The 13,428-nt window shown below is 44.4% G+C and overlaps 1 protein-coding gene across 3 annotated transcripts in view; it reads left to right on the top strand.

Annotated features, from left to right (window-relative positions):
* Window positions 1–13,428, top strand: part of LOC135203172 (phosphatidylinositol N-acetylglucosaminyltransferase subunit C-like) — a 67,409-nt gene that overhangs the window by 47,301 nt on the left and 6,680 nt on the right. For 2 of the 3 annotated variants that reach the window (XR_010311877.1, XM_064232869.1), the window contains exon 7: window positions 13,036–13,096. Coding sequence is in view for 2 of the 3 variants with exons in the window: in XM_064232869.1 (XP_064088939.1) it covers window positions 13,036–13,081 (46 nt within the window). In the remaining variant the exon portion in view is untranslated. Of the gene's footprint in view, window positions 1–13,035; window positions 13,391–13,428 lie in introns of those variants that run through there. The other variant, XM_064232868.1, reaches the window with a different exon arrangement.

The raw sequence follows: 13,428 nt of genomic DNA, 5'->3' as shown, positions 1-13,428 counted from the left end.
TTTTTCCATCTTCTTCACTTCCTCTTGCAGAATAAAAGCCTTCTGAGGTTCTTGAGCATAAGCGAGGTGAGGCAATGGCTGTTCTGTCAGGGGTGAGGATACTTCAAACGGAATCAAATACCCGACTCTGAGAACCTCCACCACCCACTGTTCTGCTCCCAGTTCCTGCCACACCTTCCAGTGATTTGCCAGGCAACCCCCCACTGGTGTGGCTGAGTGATGAGAGGCGCCCATCCTATCGTCTTGAGCCCCTTCCGCTTCCCCTAATCCCCCTCCCTCTGTTATTTCTATTGTGAAATGGCCGATGAGTTAATTTCTTTGGGGAAGAGGGTCTTGTTACTCTATTAGGGATGTTATGCCTCACTGGGTTCTTCCGAGGTATTTGCTGCTGCCTTACCTCCATAGGATTAGCCTGACTGGTAGATGTTTTCCTGACTGCCTGCTGTACCAATCTATCGTTATTGTCCATCCTTCTTCTATCTATAGCCTCTTCTAGTATGGCCTCTGGCAACAGCAATTGTGACTCTAGATATTCCCATTCCTCATTGCTAGCAGGGAATCCAAATCTACAGTGCGACTTAGTCTAGCCAAAGCTGCATCCCTCCTCATTAACAGGATATTTGCCCAAACATTGGCACTTGAATTTGTCAAGTACGCAATTGCTTTGGCACCTGATTGTAGTAATCTAATGAACATTGATTCATCCACTGCCTTCCTCATCACTTCTGAGGATGCAATCTTTGCAACTGCTGTCGACCAAAGATCCAACCAAGAAGCAGTCTGAAAGACAGAAGAAGCTGTTGCTTCTAACGTAGCAGTCTCTTGGCAAGTCATCGAAGGGCATTCCATTTTCACTTGATCTAAGGTTAATCCAGGCCTTAACATTACCACATTTGGGTTAATTTGTCTAGACAGTAAAACCGTCGGTGTCGTATAATATTTTCTGTTTCATCATTGGAGGAGGGATAAACTTAAACAATCTATTTAATCTTAAGGAATTATCCCTTCCCGCAATCTGTGCGTTTACATGTAAAACGGACTCCGCATGATTTGAACAAGGCAATTCATATGACACCTTGGTATCCTTTTTCACACCAAATGCCATGTCAATCCCCGGAGGAAGCATACTTGACGAATCAAATCAATCACCTTGGCATACGAAGCCAGAAACTCTTGGTTCTCTCCTTCCTCCAGTTCTAGCGTACTGTGCTCAGCCACAGGAGACGCTATCTCACTCCTATCCCCTAACAAACGTCCGGGTGCTTCGTGGCCGTCTGCCCCTACGGCCGCGGCTTCTTTGATCTCTGCTGACCGCCGATGGCTCGATCCCGAACAGTCAGCAGGAGAATGAGACCCCCTCACTCCCTCTCTGCTCGCGGATCTAGAGCGAGAATCTCGCCTATACCTCCAAGATGAAGGCTCTCTCAAAACCAAGCTCACTTCCTCTCCATGACGATTAATATTGTCTCCAACGACCGTCGGAGAATTCATCCTTGATCCTTCATCTAGGCGGACAACGCCTTCCACCAACGTATCAGACGAAGTTGCCAACTCGCTATTTTTCTACCTTTTAATAGGAGCCTTATCATCTTTTCTCCGTATTTTAAACAGTCTTACAGGTGAAACCGGTATCTGTGCTCTATCCTTTGCTGCACTTTTCGCCCCCAACGCTGATTTCGCCAACGAGACTGTAGATTTTCTTTGACTCTTTATAGTCTCTACTGGCAACTCTGCGTCGGCCGTTATCCCATCGGCCGTCGACTCACTCGCTCGTTTGGACTCTTGTAAATGGCTTCGCCCACTAGCTTTGAGCTTACCAGCCACTGACTTCTTGCCTTTCTTGCTGACTGGGATGTGACCATCCTGGCCCGAAGATGAAGAAGAATTCACTCTTCTCCTCTTGACCCGAGAAACAGTCACGAAATCCAGTATCCTCCAACGCTTGACTGGTACATGCTGTGACGTCATCGAACTTAGCGATGATGCCGAGCTAGAGGAAGAAGATGAAGAAGAAGACAAATCACGCACGCCTTTTCTTTTTGTCTTTCTTATTAATTTTCTTCTCTAGATCCTGTAATTTCTTCATTACAGTGTGTACTACCGAGTCAGAAAGCGTATTTGAATCTGGAGGCAGCAAAGAAGACTGAGAAGCAGTAGGCTGTGACGTCATCGTGTCTGCCATGTCGGTGTGTGACGTCGGTTGTGACATAACCAATCTTGTAGGGAGAGACTGGGCTGCTGCTGCTGGCATCCCTGTGTTTGCAGCAAAACTACCCCCAACGTTCTGCATCGCCGTAACCAAAGAAGTTGTTGGCGTAGCCGCGACATTATTTCCCATAAAGTGCAAGCCCGGGGGATGAGGAATATTCAGCGCTGCTGAATTTTGCTGGAACCGTGACGCCATATAATGCGACAGCAAACCTTCCAAGGTTGGTACGTCTGGAAGGCCTAGCGCCGCCCACGTACCTTCCATCCTGTTCGAGTCGGGAGCAGGCACCTGGAACAAAGATGGCGATGCTCCCCACCCCTCCCTGCTGGGAACAAAGGAGCGTAAATATTATGCATCAAATTACCCAAAACCCCTCCTGACGTTTCTGAAAACGAACCACTAGGAGAAACCGAAGGGGTATGGGAAAAATCAAAGGCAGGTGGCGAAACATATGGAGCAGTTTGGTGTATTGCCAATAAAAAAGAAGCTGGCAACGCTTCTTTCTTTTGTACTGGCCTTTCTCATAAAACTTCCTCTACTGTTCCACCGACCAACCACGACAAACAGAACAAGGATTGGTAATTGTACATACATTTTCCCTGCACCTACTACACGTTGGATGAGGATCCGTCAACACCGAAGTTAGGAATCTTGAACATGAAAAGCCACTGACTCCAGGGCATTTCCTTTGTCTTGTCTTCGTAACGGAAGAAGATCCCGACGGCGATACAAAACACTCTATCTCACTACTTACACACTCTTACAGCTCACACCCACACTGAGCACACTCAGAGTTAAACAGATAGACAAAGAACACGTCCTATCTTAAAGGCGGTAGAAAGATAACTGGCGGGTCGGTCACACGACGCCGAGGGCATTCTGGGTATACATGCCCTGTGACCTGGAATAGATGCCAATAGTCCCTGGATTGCACAAGTTTTAATTTTAATTCTACCAGTTTCAAGCTAGGCGCTAGTAAATCCTAATGTTGAGACCTCAGGTTTGTTAGTTATGAAAAATACAAATTAGTTACAAATTTGTCATTTTTTTAACATTCACAAGACAATGTACAGTAGACCTCCCATATTAGTGGGGATGGGTACTAGACCCCCACAAATAGCTGAAGTCCGCAAATACTCAAAAGCCCTCTAAAAACACTTAGAACTGCCTATTTTGCTGGTTAAAACAGAAGAAACCCTCTAAAAATGCTTATACCCGAGTCTTTTAATAGTTTTATCACAAAAAAGTGCATTCAGGTCAGAGGATCAATGCCCCTTTCGCTCTCGTTCCTTTAAGCCAAGAAGGGGACCCAAGGGGTAAAGGGAGAGGGGACCATCGGTAGGTTAGGCACCTCTCCCTCTCCTGCACCACAGGTGGGGGGGTTGCTTGGCGGGCCATTGGGCCAAGTGGCAGAGTTATGGGGCGGAGAAGTGGGTGGTAGATGTCCTTCGGGTGGGGTACCTACTGCCATTTGACTTCTCTCCTCCTCTGTCGGACAAGCCGCAGCTCAGGAAGGCATATCCTCCAGATTCTCTGAAGTTTATGGCTCTTCGGGAGGAAGTGCAGAAAATGCTGGACAAGGATGCGATAGAGGAAGTGGTGTGCCAGTCCCTGGGATTTCACAGTCACATCTTGGTGCCCAAGGCATCGGGAGGATGGAGGCCTGTGATCGACTTATCCACCTTGAATCACTTCATCAGGAAGACACGGTTCAAGATGGAGACCCTGCGCTCGGTGTTGGCAGCCATGAGGGAAGGCGACTTCATGCTATCGATAGACTTAAGGGACGCATACTTTCAAATCCCTGGTCATCCGACGTCCAGGAAGTTCCTTTCTTGCTCTCTTGGGGACAAGGTCTTCGAGTTCAGAGTCTTGTGCTTCGGGCTGACGACAGCCCCTCAAGTGTTCACAAGAGTCCTCTCTCTCATGTCAAGTTGGGCCCATGCTCAGGGGATCCGTTTGCTGAGGTACCTCGACGATTGGTTAGTCTTGGCAGTTTCCAGGGAAAAGCTGCTGCAGGACAGGGATCGTCTACTTCGGTTCTTTCTGGAACTGGGTGTATTAGTCAACCAGGAAAAGTCGAACCTTGTACCCAGTCAAAGGATTCTCTACCTGGGCATGGTCATCATTACGACAGTGGCAAAAGTTTTCCCGTTGGGTCAGAGATTGGAGAAGTTGCGGGTGGTGGCGTGCAACTTCTTGTCAGAATCATGTTAGTCACCTCATCAGTGGCAGGTTCTTTTTGGGGAGTTGTTTTCCCTGGAGAAGCTGGTCCCTCATGGGCATCTTATCTTCATCTTTGGTCTCTGCAATGGAGACTGGGATAATTCTGGTCTCCAGCGGGGGACTCACCCCTGTTAATGGTTCCTCTGTCTCTGGAAGTGAGAGAAGACCTTCGTTGGTGGTTGGACGACCAGAATCTGTTAAAGGGTGTCCCTCTGCGTTCTCTTCCACTGGACTCCTATTCTCAGACACCTCCCTCGCAGTTTGGGGGGCTCATTTAGGCAGCCTCATCGCTTCAGGCGTTTGGAGTTTGGAGGACAAGCAGCGACATATCAACGTCTTAGAGTTGAAAGCAGCCTTCCTGGGTCTGAAGGAGTTTTGGGAGAAGGTGGAAGGTCATTCTGTTGTTCTTATGTCGGACAACTCCACGGTGGTAGCCTATATGAACAAACAGGGAGGCCTGGTTTCACGTCAACTTCAGGCCTTGACCGTTGAGGTTCACCAGTGGGCGGTCAGTAATTCGGTAGAGCTCTCAGCCAGGTATATCCCAGGCAAACGGAATGTGTTCACAGACAAATTCAGTTGCTGGGATCAGATCCTAGGCACAGAGTGGTCCCTTCATCAAGTGGTAGCAGACAAGCTTTTCCAGGTTTGGGGGGAGACCCATGCTGGACCTTTTTGCGACTCGCTTCAACAGGAAGCTGGAGATATTCTGTTCAGTGGTTCCAGATCCTTTAGCATTGGCAGAGGATGCATTCCAGCATCCCTGGGACAACCTGAAGGTGTATGCCTTCCTTCTGTTTTGTTTGACCCGTCAGGTCCTGAACAGGCTAAATGAGTTCACAGGGTCTCAGGATGACTTGGTAGCCCCTCTGTGGCCTCAGGCGGAATGGTTCCCAGATCTGCTGTCGTTGTTGTCAGAGGTTCTGAGGGAGATTCCCCCTTGGCGACAAATGTGTCAGCCCCATGCGGAAAGGTTCCACTAGTCAGTAGGATCCCTGTCTCTTCACGGTTGGAGGCTATCAAGTATCTCCTCCGAGCAAGAGGTTTTCTCAGAGAACAGCTGGCCATATGTCCAGCAGTCTTAGAATGTTGACCTCCGCAGTTTACCAAGGCAAATGGGCGATCTACTGTGATTGGTGTCGTAAACGTGGTTTTTCTCCACCCGCAACCTCTATTCAGCAAATAGCAGACTTTTTAACCTTCCTCAGAGACAAGAAACGTTTGTCCATTTCTGCCATTAGAGGCTACAGGGCGGCCCCGAGTTTGGTGTTACGCCTTAAAGGTTTCAACATCTCTTCCTGGGAACTTTCCCTGCTAATTAAGGAGTTTGAGCAGTCGAGTTCTCATGGAGAGCTCAAGCCTCCGATGTGGGATGTTTCCTTGGTTCTCAAGGGCTGCACTAAGAGTCCATATGAGCCCTTGTGTCGCTCATCTGACAGGAACACAACACTCAAGACGGTTTTTCTTCTGGCCTTGGCATCTTCCAAGAGGGTAGGAGAACTCCACGGTCTGAGCTATGAGATGAAGCACACCAGGGGTTGGGGGTCAGTGTCTTTCGAATTTGTCCCGGAATTCGTGGCCAAGACCCAAAATCCCTTTGTGCACGATGGCAGGTTCACTTCGTTTTCCATTCCATCACTGAATGACTTTGTGGGTGGTGATGCTCAAGAGCTTTTGTTGTGCCCTGTCTGGGCCCTGCGTTGCTATCTTAAAAGGACTCGGCACCTTAGACCAGGCTGCGGCAGACTTTTTGTTAACACAGGCCATACAAAGAAAGAGGTGTCTAAGAATACTATCTCTTTTTGGATACGGGAAGCCATCAGACAGGCATACTTGACTCTTGATGATTCCACCACCGCATCTGTGCAGGCTAGAGTGCATGACGTTAGGGGTATTGGTCCCTCTCTGGCTTTCAAAAAGAACTTAGCTGTACTTAGAGTGCTGAGCACTGGTACTTGGTTACGCCAGTCCATGTACGCCTCTTTCTATCTGAAGGATGTTGCCCACAGATCTGCGGACACGTTTTCCCTGGGTCCTGTGGTGGCTCCCCAACAGATTGTGTAACTCATAGTTGCCTTTAACAGGGCACTTTTGTATCTTACCTAAGATGATTGTGTGGAAGAGAGAATGAGTGAGTTGGCTGGTCTCCTTTCTCTTGTACCTTTCCTTCTTCCTTCGGGCGGGTTAAGGAATAGACACGTCATTCGCTGGACTGGCCTGATACAGATGAGTAAGGTAGTCATACTGATAGTGTGGTCGCGTAATATACAAATATCTTGCCCTCTATTCGGTAGCATATGCTCCACTCCTCGGCAAGGAGGGCTTGGGTGTAATACAACCCCTGGTGTATTGGTTTGCTATTGGACAGTCAAAGTTTCTCTTTGGTTCCCTATACAATGGTTCTCCCATATATCATTGTACGTCACTCAGGGTCTGAGTGCTTAGATATCAATTTATCTAGCTTCTCAACGGGCTTCAGTCCCTCTCCAGAAATCATTTCTTCTGGAAGCTGGAATGGTGGGTAGGCCCCCAGCCGGTTTAGGATTTCTTGTACCTCCCTCCAAGTATGAGTCTATCCGATTGTTAAGACCGAAGGTTTGTTCGTGTATGAATGACAAATTTTCTAAGACAATTTGTATTGTTCATAGCTACAAACCTGAGGTCTTAACGTTATACTGCCTGCCTGTAGCCGCCCCTCTGTATGTTAAGACATCCTGAGTAGGGAATGAATGATGCACTGGCGTAGCTGCGGGGTCCTTGACCACTCTTCACCCAAGCTATGCATGCGTTGCCAGATATCACAAGATTCCTTGCTTTCATCTGCTTTTTAACTGGATCCAGCTAGGCACTAGAAATTATCCTATTGTTAAGACCAAAGGTTTGTAGCTATAAAAAATACAAATTGTCTTAGAAAATTTGTCATTTTATTCACAAAAATATGAAAATACAGTAATTTGTGAATAGTTCTCGGTGAATAATACTGTGAATAGGCGAATTTTCCGCAAATAATGGGTTTACTGTATGGTCCATAGAAAAATCCGTGAATCATGAGTCCATGAATAGCAGGAGTCGACTGTATTCAGATAATGGTTTCCTTGTTATATTAGTCATTACGTACATGGTTTTCTGCATACTGTTCACTACTCTGTTACTGTGTATGCTTTTCCATTATCTGATATCCCTATTAAATCGATTACTATATCACAAGGGAAGATCCATACATGTCTTCTTACTGTGATGATATTAGAAAACTTTTTTAGATAGTAAACTAGGATACTGTAATTCCAAGTGTGCATATTTTCTGTCCAGTGTCTGTTCCCTGTAGACACTAGTAAACCAAAGGGCTCAAGTCATTGTGTTTCAATCCTGTTGTTTCTTTCATGAGATTGAAAGGAAGGGGTGATGCCACCCAAGTCTAGGTAGGTAGCTGACAGCCTGTTTAGGTTTCTATGAATTTCAGGTTCTTCCATTTCAGTCATTTAACAGATATTAGTGATTTCTACCTAGTCTTCATGGAGCTTTGGCCCAGAGAAGTTGTAATGAGTCAGTAGAGACGTGGCTGACATTCACTTCATCAGGGCTGGTGTCAAAGATTATTGTACCTACTGAAAGAGTGAACATGTAGGAATATAAAACTAGGTGACCATAGCTGTTTGAGTGTCCAAAGCTCTTTGTTGCCTCTTAGGATGAGATGGCAGAGGATGTGATGACTCTGTCTCTTATTTGATTCCCATAGTTTTCCTTCACCACCATCTCATGGTTTTCTGCAAGTAGATGAGCAGCATCGGCTGTGACTAGAAGACTCAAAACCAAGGGTATTGAGATGTAATATTGGTCATCCTTACACTATCTCAGGAGCCCTTTTATGCCGTGGTGTCAGGGAACTGCCCATGTTGCTTGTAGAGGATATGGTTCATAGAACCACACAGCTTCTCTGTCCATAACATGAATTTCTTAAACAGTTCATTCCTGAAAGGCCTCTGTTCTCTGTAAAAAATAATGTAAGACACAATGTGAACCACTTTTAAGAGGAAAATCCTGATGATCTCTCATTAGCTTTGGTACATGCTACTGCAATAATTTCTTAGCAGTGATTTAACAAAACTGGAATATTATAAACATTTACCCAAAATGCTTTGAATAATTTTGAAGATTGGGAATCTGTCAGTAAATCTTTACTAGAAATGAAAAGCTTTGAATATTGGTAGCTCACTCGGGATCATAAGACAGATCTACTCATATCAAAGACCAGGAATCTTGGGTAACTCCCAATTCAGTATATATCAGTTTGTGATGGTTTAAAAGTTACAACCTTTTAGATAAGAATTTTCATGTGTAAGTACAGGGGGTCCTCGAGTTACGACGTTGATCCGTTCTTACGATGCGTCGTAACACGATTTTCAGCGTAAGTCGGAACATTGAAAAATACCACATGATTTAGTGTAAATACCTATCAATAACAACGAGAGAACAATTCCTTACCTTTATTAGTTTGATTGGCTTGCACACTGGAGAGGAAGCTGCGGTGCTGGAGAGACTGGGGGAGGTTAGTGAAGAGAAAAAGAACCTCCAGAAGTTGCTGGAGATGCTTGAGGCAGGTGATTCTTGAGGTGAGGCAGAAACATACTAGTACTGGATATCTGAGGCAGGGTGATTCTTGAGGTGAGGCGAACATACTACTGGAGATGTTGGGGCAGGTGAGTCTTTAGGTGAGGCAGAACCTACAGAAGGTGCTGGAGATACTGGGGCAGGTGAGTCTGGGTTAGCAGAACATTCAGAAGGTGCTGGAGATTGTGGGGCAGGCGAGTCTGGATTAGCAGAGGCAGCTGAGGTAGAGGGTACAGGATCTCCTGCAGGCCTCTCTACCTTCTTAAAATACTGCTCCAGGTTAGTCTGAACAGAGAGCGACCTCTTTTCATCCAAGATCTCCTTGTAACACTGCATCAAATCCATGACGCCTCTGGAAACCCTAGTGAACCTGTCCAAGTTGGGATCCTGAGCCTCAAAAGTTGACAACGCTTGCTGCAACTCTGCAAAACCTCTTATCAAGTCCTGCCTTGTGAAAGCCTTAGGCTCTGGGGTGGGTGCTTCTTCTTCTTCCTCTATCATCTGCTTCTCCAGTTGTATCAGGTCCTCAGCAGATAACTCCTCGCCATGAGACTCCAGCAGCTCTGTAAACATCATCAACCTCCATCTCCAAATTGATTTCCTTACTCATGGGCAACAACGTTCTTGACAACTAGCTGAACTGTGTCCTCAAACCCATGGAAATCATTCACAAATTGAGGACAAATTTTCTTCCAGACACCATTCATGTTTGTTTGCTTAACCTCCTCCCAGGAATTAGCAATGTTCTTTACAGCATCAAGGATGTTGTAGGATTTCCAAAAGTCCTTCAGAGTCAAGTCCTTCTTGGTTTCAGTTGCCTGTAAAGCCATAGCAATTGTCCTTCGTAGGTAGTAGGCCTTGAACGAAGCAATCACTCCTTGGTCCATAGGCTGTAAAAGGGCCGTGGTATTAGGTGGAAGGTAAACCACCTTGACATTAGGGTTGAAGTCTCCCAGCTGGGCAGGGTGTCCAGGGGCATTGTCCAGCACTAGCAACACCTTAAAGGGGATACCCTTGGAGGCGCAATACCGCTCCACACTTGGAACAAAATGGTTACGAACCAGTCCTCAAACACTGCAAGTGTCACCCATGCCTTCTTGTTGGACTTCCAAATTACTGGTAGTTGACCTTTCCAAATGCCCTTGAGTGCCCTTGGATTTTCAGCCTGATACACCAACAAGGGCTTCAGTTTGAAGTCGCCAGCAGCATTAACCCCAAGAAGTAAAGTTAGCCTCTCCTTGCTGGCTTTATGACCGGGTGCTGACTTCTCCTCCTTGGCGATGTAAGTGCGGTTAGGCATACGTTTCCAAAACAAACCTGTCTCGTCTACGTTAAACACTTGCTGAGCAGAATAACCCCCCTCCTTAATTATCTCAGACAACGCTTTAGGAAATTCACTCGCTGCTTTCTCATCCCCACTAGCAGCTTCACCTTGCAATTTAAGGTTATGGTAATTGGCCCGAGCCTTAAATCGCATAAACCAACCCCACTACTAGCCACAAACTCTTCACTTTCACTTCCCTCCCCCTTTTCTTTTTTCAACGCTTCAAACAATCTTTTCGCCTTCTCCTGAATCACCATAAGGCTGACTGGGATACGCCGTTGATTTTGGTCTTCCAACCAAAGCACCAATAACCTTTCCATTTCAATTATTAGACCACTACGCTGCTTAGTTATCACTGTCGCTTTCATAGGAGCAGATCCTTTCACATGTTCAACGATGCGCTCTTTATCTTTGATAATGGTAGCAACGGTCGAACGGCTAAGGCCAAGCGAGCGGCCAATGTTTGTTGGCGTTTCTCCCTTCTCAGATCGCTTTATAATGTCCACTTTAATTTCCATGGTGATGGCCTTTCTTTTCTTCGATGCACTACCATCAGAAGAGTCCGCCTTGCGCTTGGGAGCCATAACAAAGAGCAAAAAGTTACAAAAACGATACAACACGAGGGAGAGAGAGGCAGTGTAAACAACCAAAATGGCGTATGGGCGAGGAATGAGCGTAGCGAAGCGACGCCGTCCTCTCCCCCACAAAGCGTATTCTTCCGCCGTGCGCCCGGAACTAGTTCGCGTTTTGTTTACGTTGCTTACGACGCTAAACCGCGTAAGACGGAACGACGCAAAATATTATTTTTTATATTTTTATGGGGGCGCGTTCGTAACCACGAAACATCGTAAGTCGAGACCAGCGTAACCCGAGGACTTACTGTACATATACCTGTTTAGTCATAATCCTTTGGGGGTAGGTTAATTCCCACTCTGTTACATTAACCAACTGGTAGAAGCATGTGCATTTGTGCTTGAAGGTATGTTCATTCCAGTTGATGTCATAAAGTATTGAACTCTGTTACTACCCAGTTGAAGCATGGGGCCACATTGTACGTAAGTGAAGCATCCTTGGTCAGCAGGTCCTTAGGTTTTGTAAGTTCTAGAATGACTAATTCAGTACTTTGAATGAAGAGAGATTATATGGTAAGCTAAGAAATTGGGCCAGGTAGAGGTTTGAAGATTTAGAAAGTGTATCATATAGGTTTCAGGCCATTATTATTTTACTTTTTATTTTTAAGTTGTTTAACAAGACAACTGAGTCACATTTTTATAATTTCCACTGGCTTGCTGGAAGGATTTGTTCTTTAATGAGAAATGAAAGTAAGAAACAAAGGGAGCAGATAAAATGTAAAATTTATAAAACACAGCTGAAGGTAAGAAGACCTTGGAAATCCTCTTCAGTGGCCCTTGCTACTCACTTTAAGTGCTAACCCCCAAAATCAAGCCACATATATGACTGGCAGCAGCTGACATAATTAGGACTTGCAGTAGCTAGGAAGTGTTATTCACTGATCATTGGATGTACTGTATGGCAGTTTTGAGGAATATTTTATAAGTGTTCCTATCCTTTTGGAAAGTGGTAAACCCACTGAAATCAAAGGAAATACCAATAGCAGTGTGCTTTTTATGATGTTAGTAGTACTAAGGGTCTCTGCAGTTTTTCTGCAGCTCCTAGATACATTGCTTTTTATCTTTCGTCTTTCATCTGTCCCCCATTGTCTTTTTACACTTAGCTGCCCTACTTCTTTGCTATGCTTTATTCCAGTTTTCATCTCTATGTAAGAGTAAAACTTTGAGCTAACCCAGTAAGGATAAAAAAGGGACACTGAGCTTGATATAAAGTAAATCCACTTAATCAAGCTATGATAGGAAATACCAACAGCAGTGTTATGTATTATTTACTGTTGGTACTACTAGTTGGTAGTACTAAGTGCCTTGCAACATTCCTTTAACCCCAAAATACATTGCTTCCTACCTTTTGTCTTCCATCTGTATTCTTTGGTATTTTCCCACTTAGCTGTCCAAATTCTTTAACTATGTCCTATTCTAATTTTTGCCTTCATGTGAGAGTAAAAAAATTGCAACACTGAGCTTGATATACAGTAAAGGACACAGTGCATCACTACTTGAGGAAGGGGTGGAGGGCATGTTGTCAGATTGAACTCCAGATGTTTTTTAATATTGTACATAACCTACTACTTACAACCTTAGTGTTACATGCCCTTCACTGAATTTTTGATGGCACACTGAATATGTACTACTGAAAGTTCATCATAGCATATTTTTTTATTTCCCATCTGCATTGCTATTAGCTCATGTATTACTTTTGATGGACCTCTTTGCAACTTCTTCAGTTTTACCTAGCTTTAATTTCCATCTCACTTCTAAGTACAAATCCTTCCAGTGTCCAAAAGCATGACTCTGGTTTTGTTAACCAGATAGTTGACATGAGACTGCTAGATTTGGAAGTCAAGTCTTATGAATGTATTGTTATCTTTACATGAAATGCAGAGATTTGCTAGGAATTCCAGTTATTTTCTTTGTGGCACCTGTGTTCCATGTTTGGTTTTACTTGTTTTTTGGAATGTAACATGATTTCACTGTAATTGATGAATTTGTGTTAGTTCTTTAGTGTAAAAAATACTCATCTGTTTAATTTTTTACAGGAATATATTTGGGCCCTGGGATGAGGCACTCATAGAAGATCGATGATTACTGCAAATTTTTGTAATTATAAACTTTAAATTATTGTTAAGATATACTGTAAGTTTTTATTGAGAATAAACCTCTAATAAGCATTTTATTATTTAGAATAACTTACTTAAACAATAATGTAAATGGTTTTTATATGAAGATTTGAAGTTACTACAAAGTTAATTTTGTTGAAAAACTTAAAATACTATTTGTTAGTTAATCATTGTCACTGCTCTTTACCTTTTTGTTTTTGAGGATAAACCATCATTTTACATACTATACTGTGTTTAAGTAGAAAACATTAAAAACCCAAACAGTGATAAACAATGTTTAATTACTTGCCTTGTTCTGAGGTATACATTGGT

Source organism: Macrobrachium nipponense, chromosome 33, assembly GCF_015104395.2.
Source record: "Macrobrachium nipponense isolate FS-2020 chromosome 33, ASM1510439v2, whole genome shotgun sequence".
NCBI classification, from domain to species: Eukaryota; Metazoa; Arthropoda; class Malacostraca; order Decapoda; family Palaemonidae; genus Macrobrachium; species Macrobrachium nipponense.
Note: the sequence above shows the minus strand (reverse complement) of the source record. Positions and strands in the feature narration are given on the sequence as shown.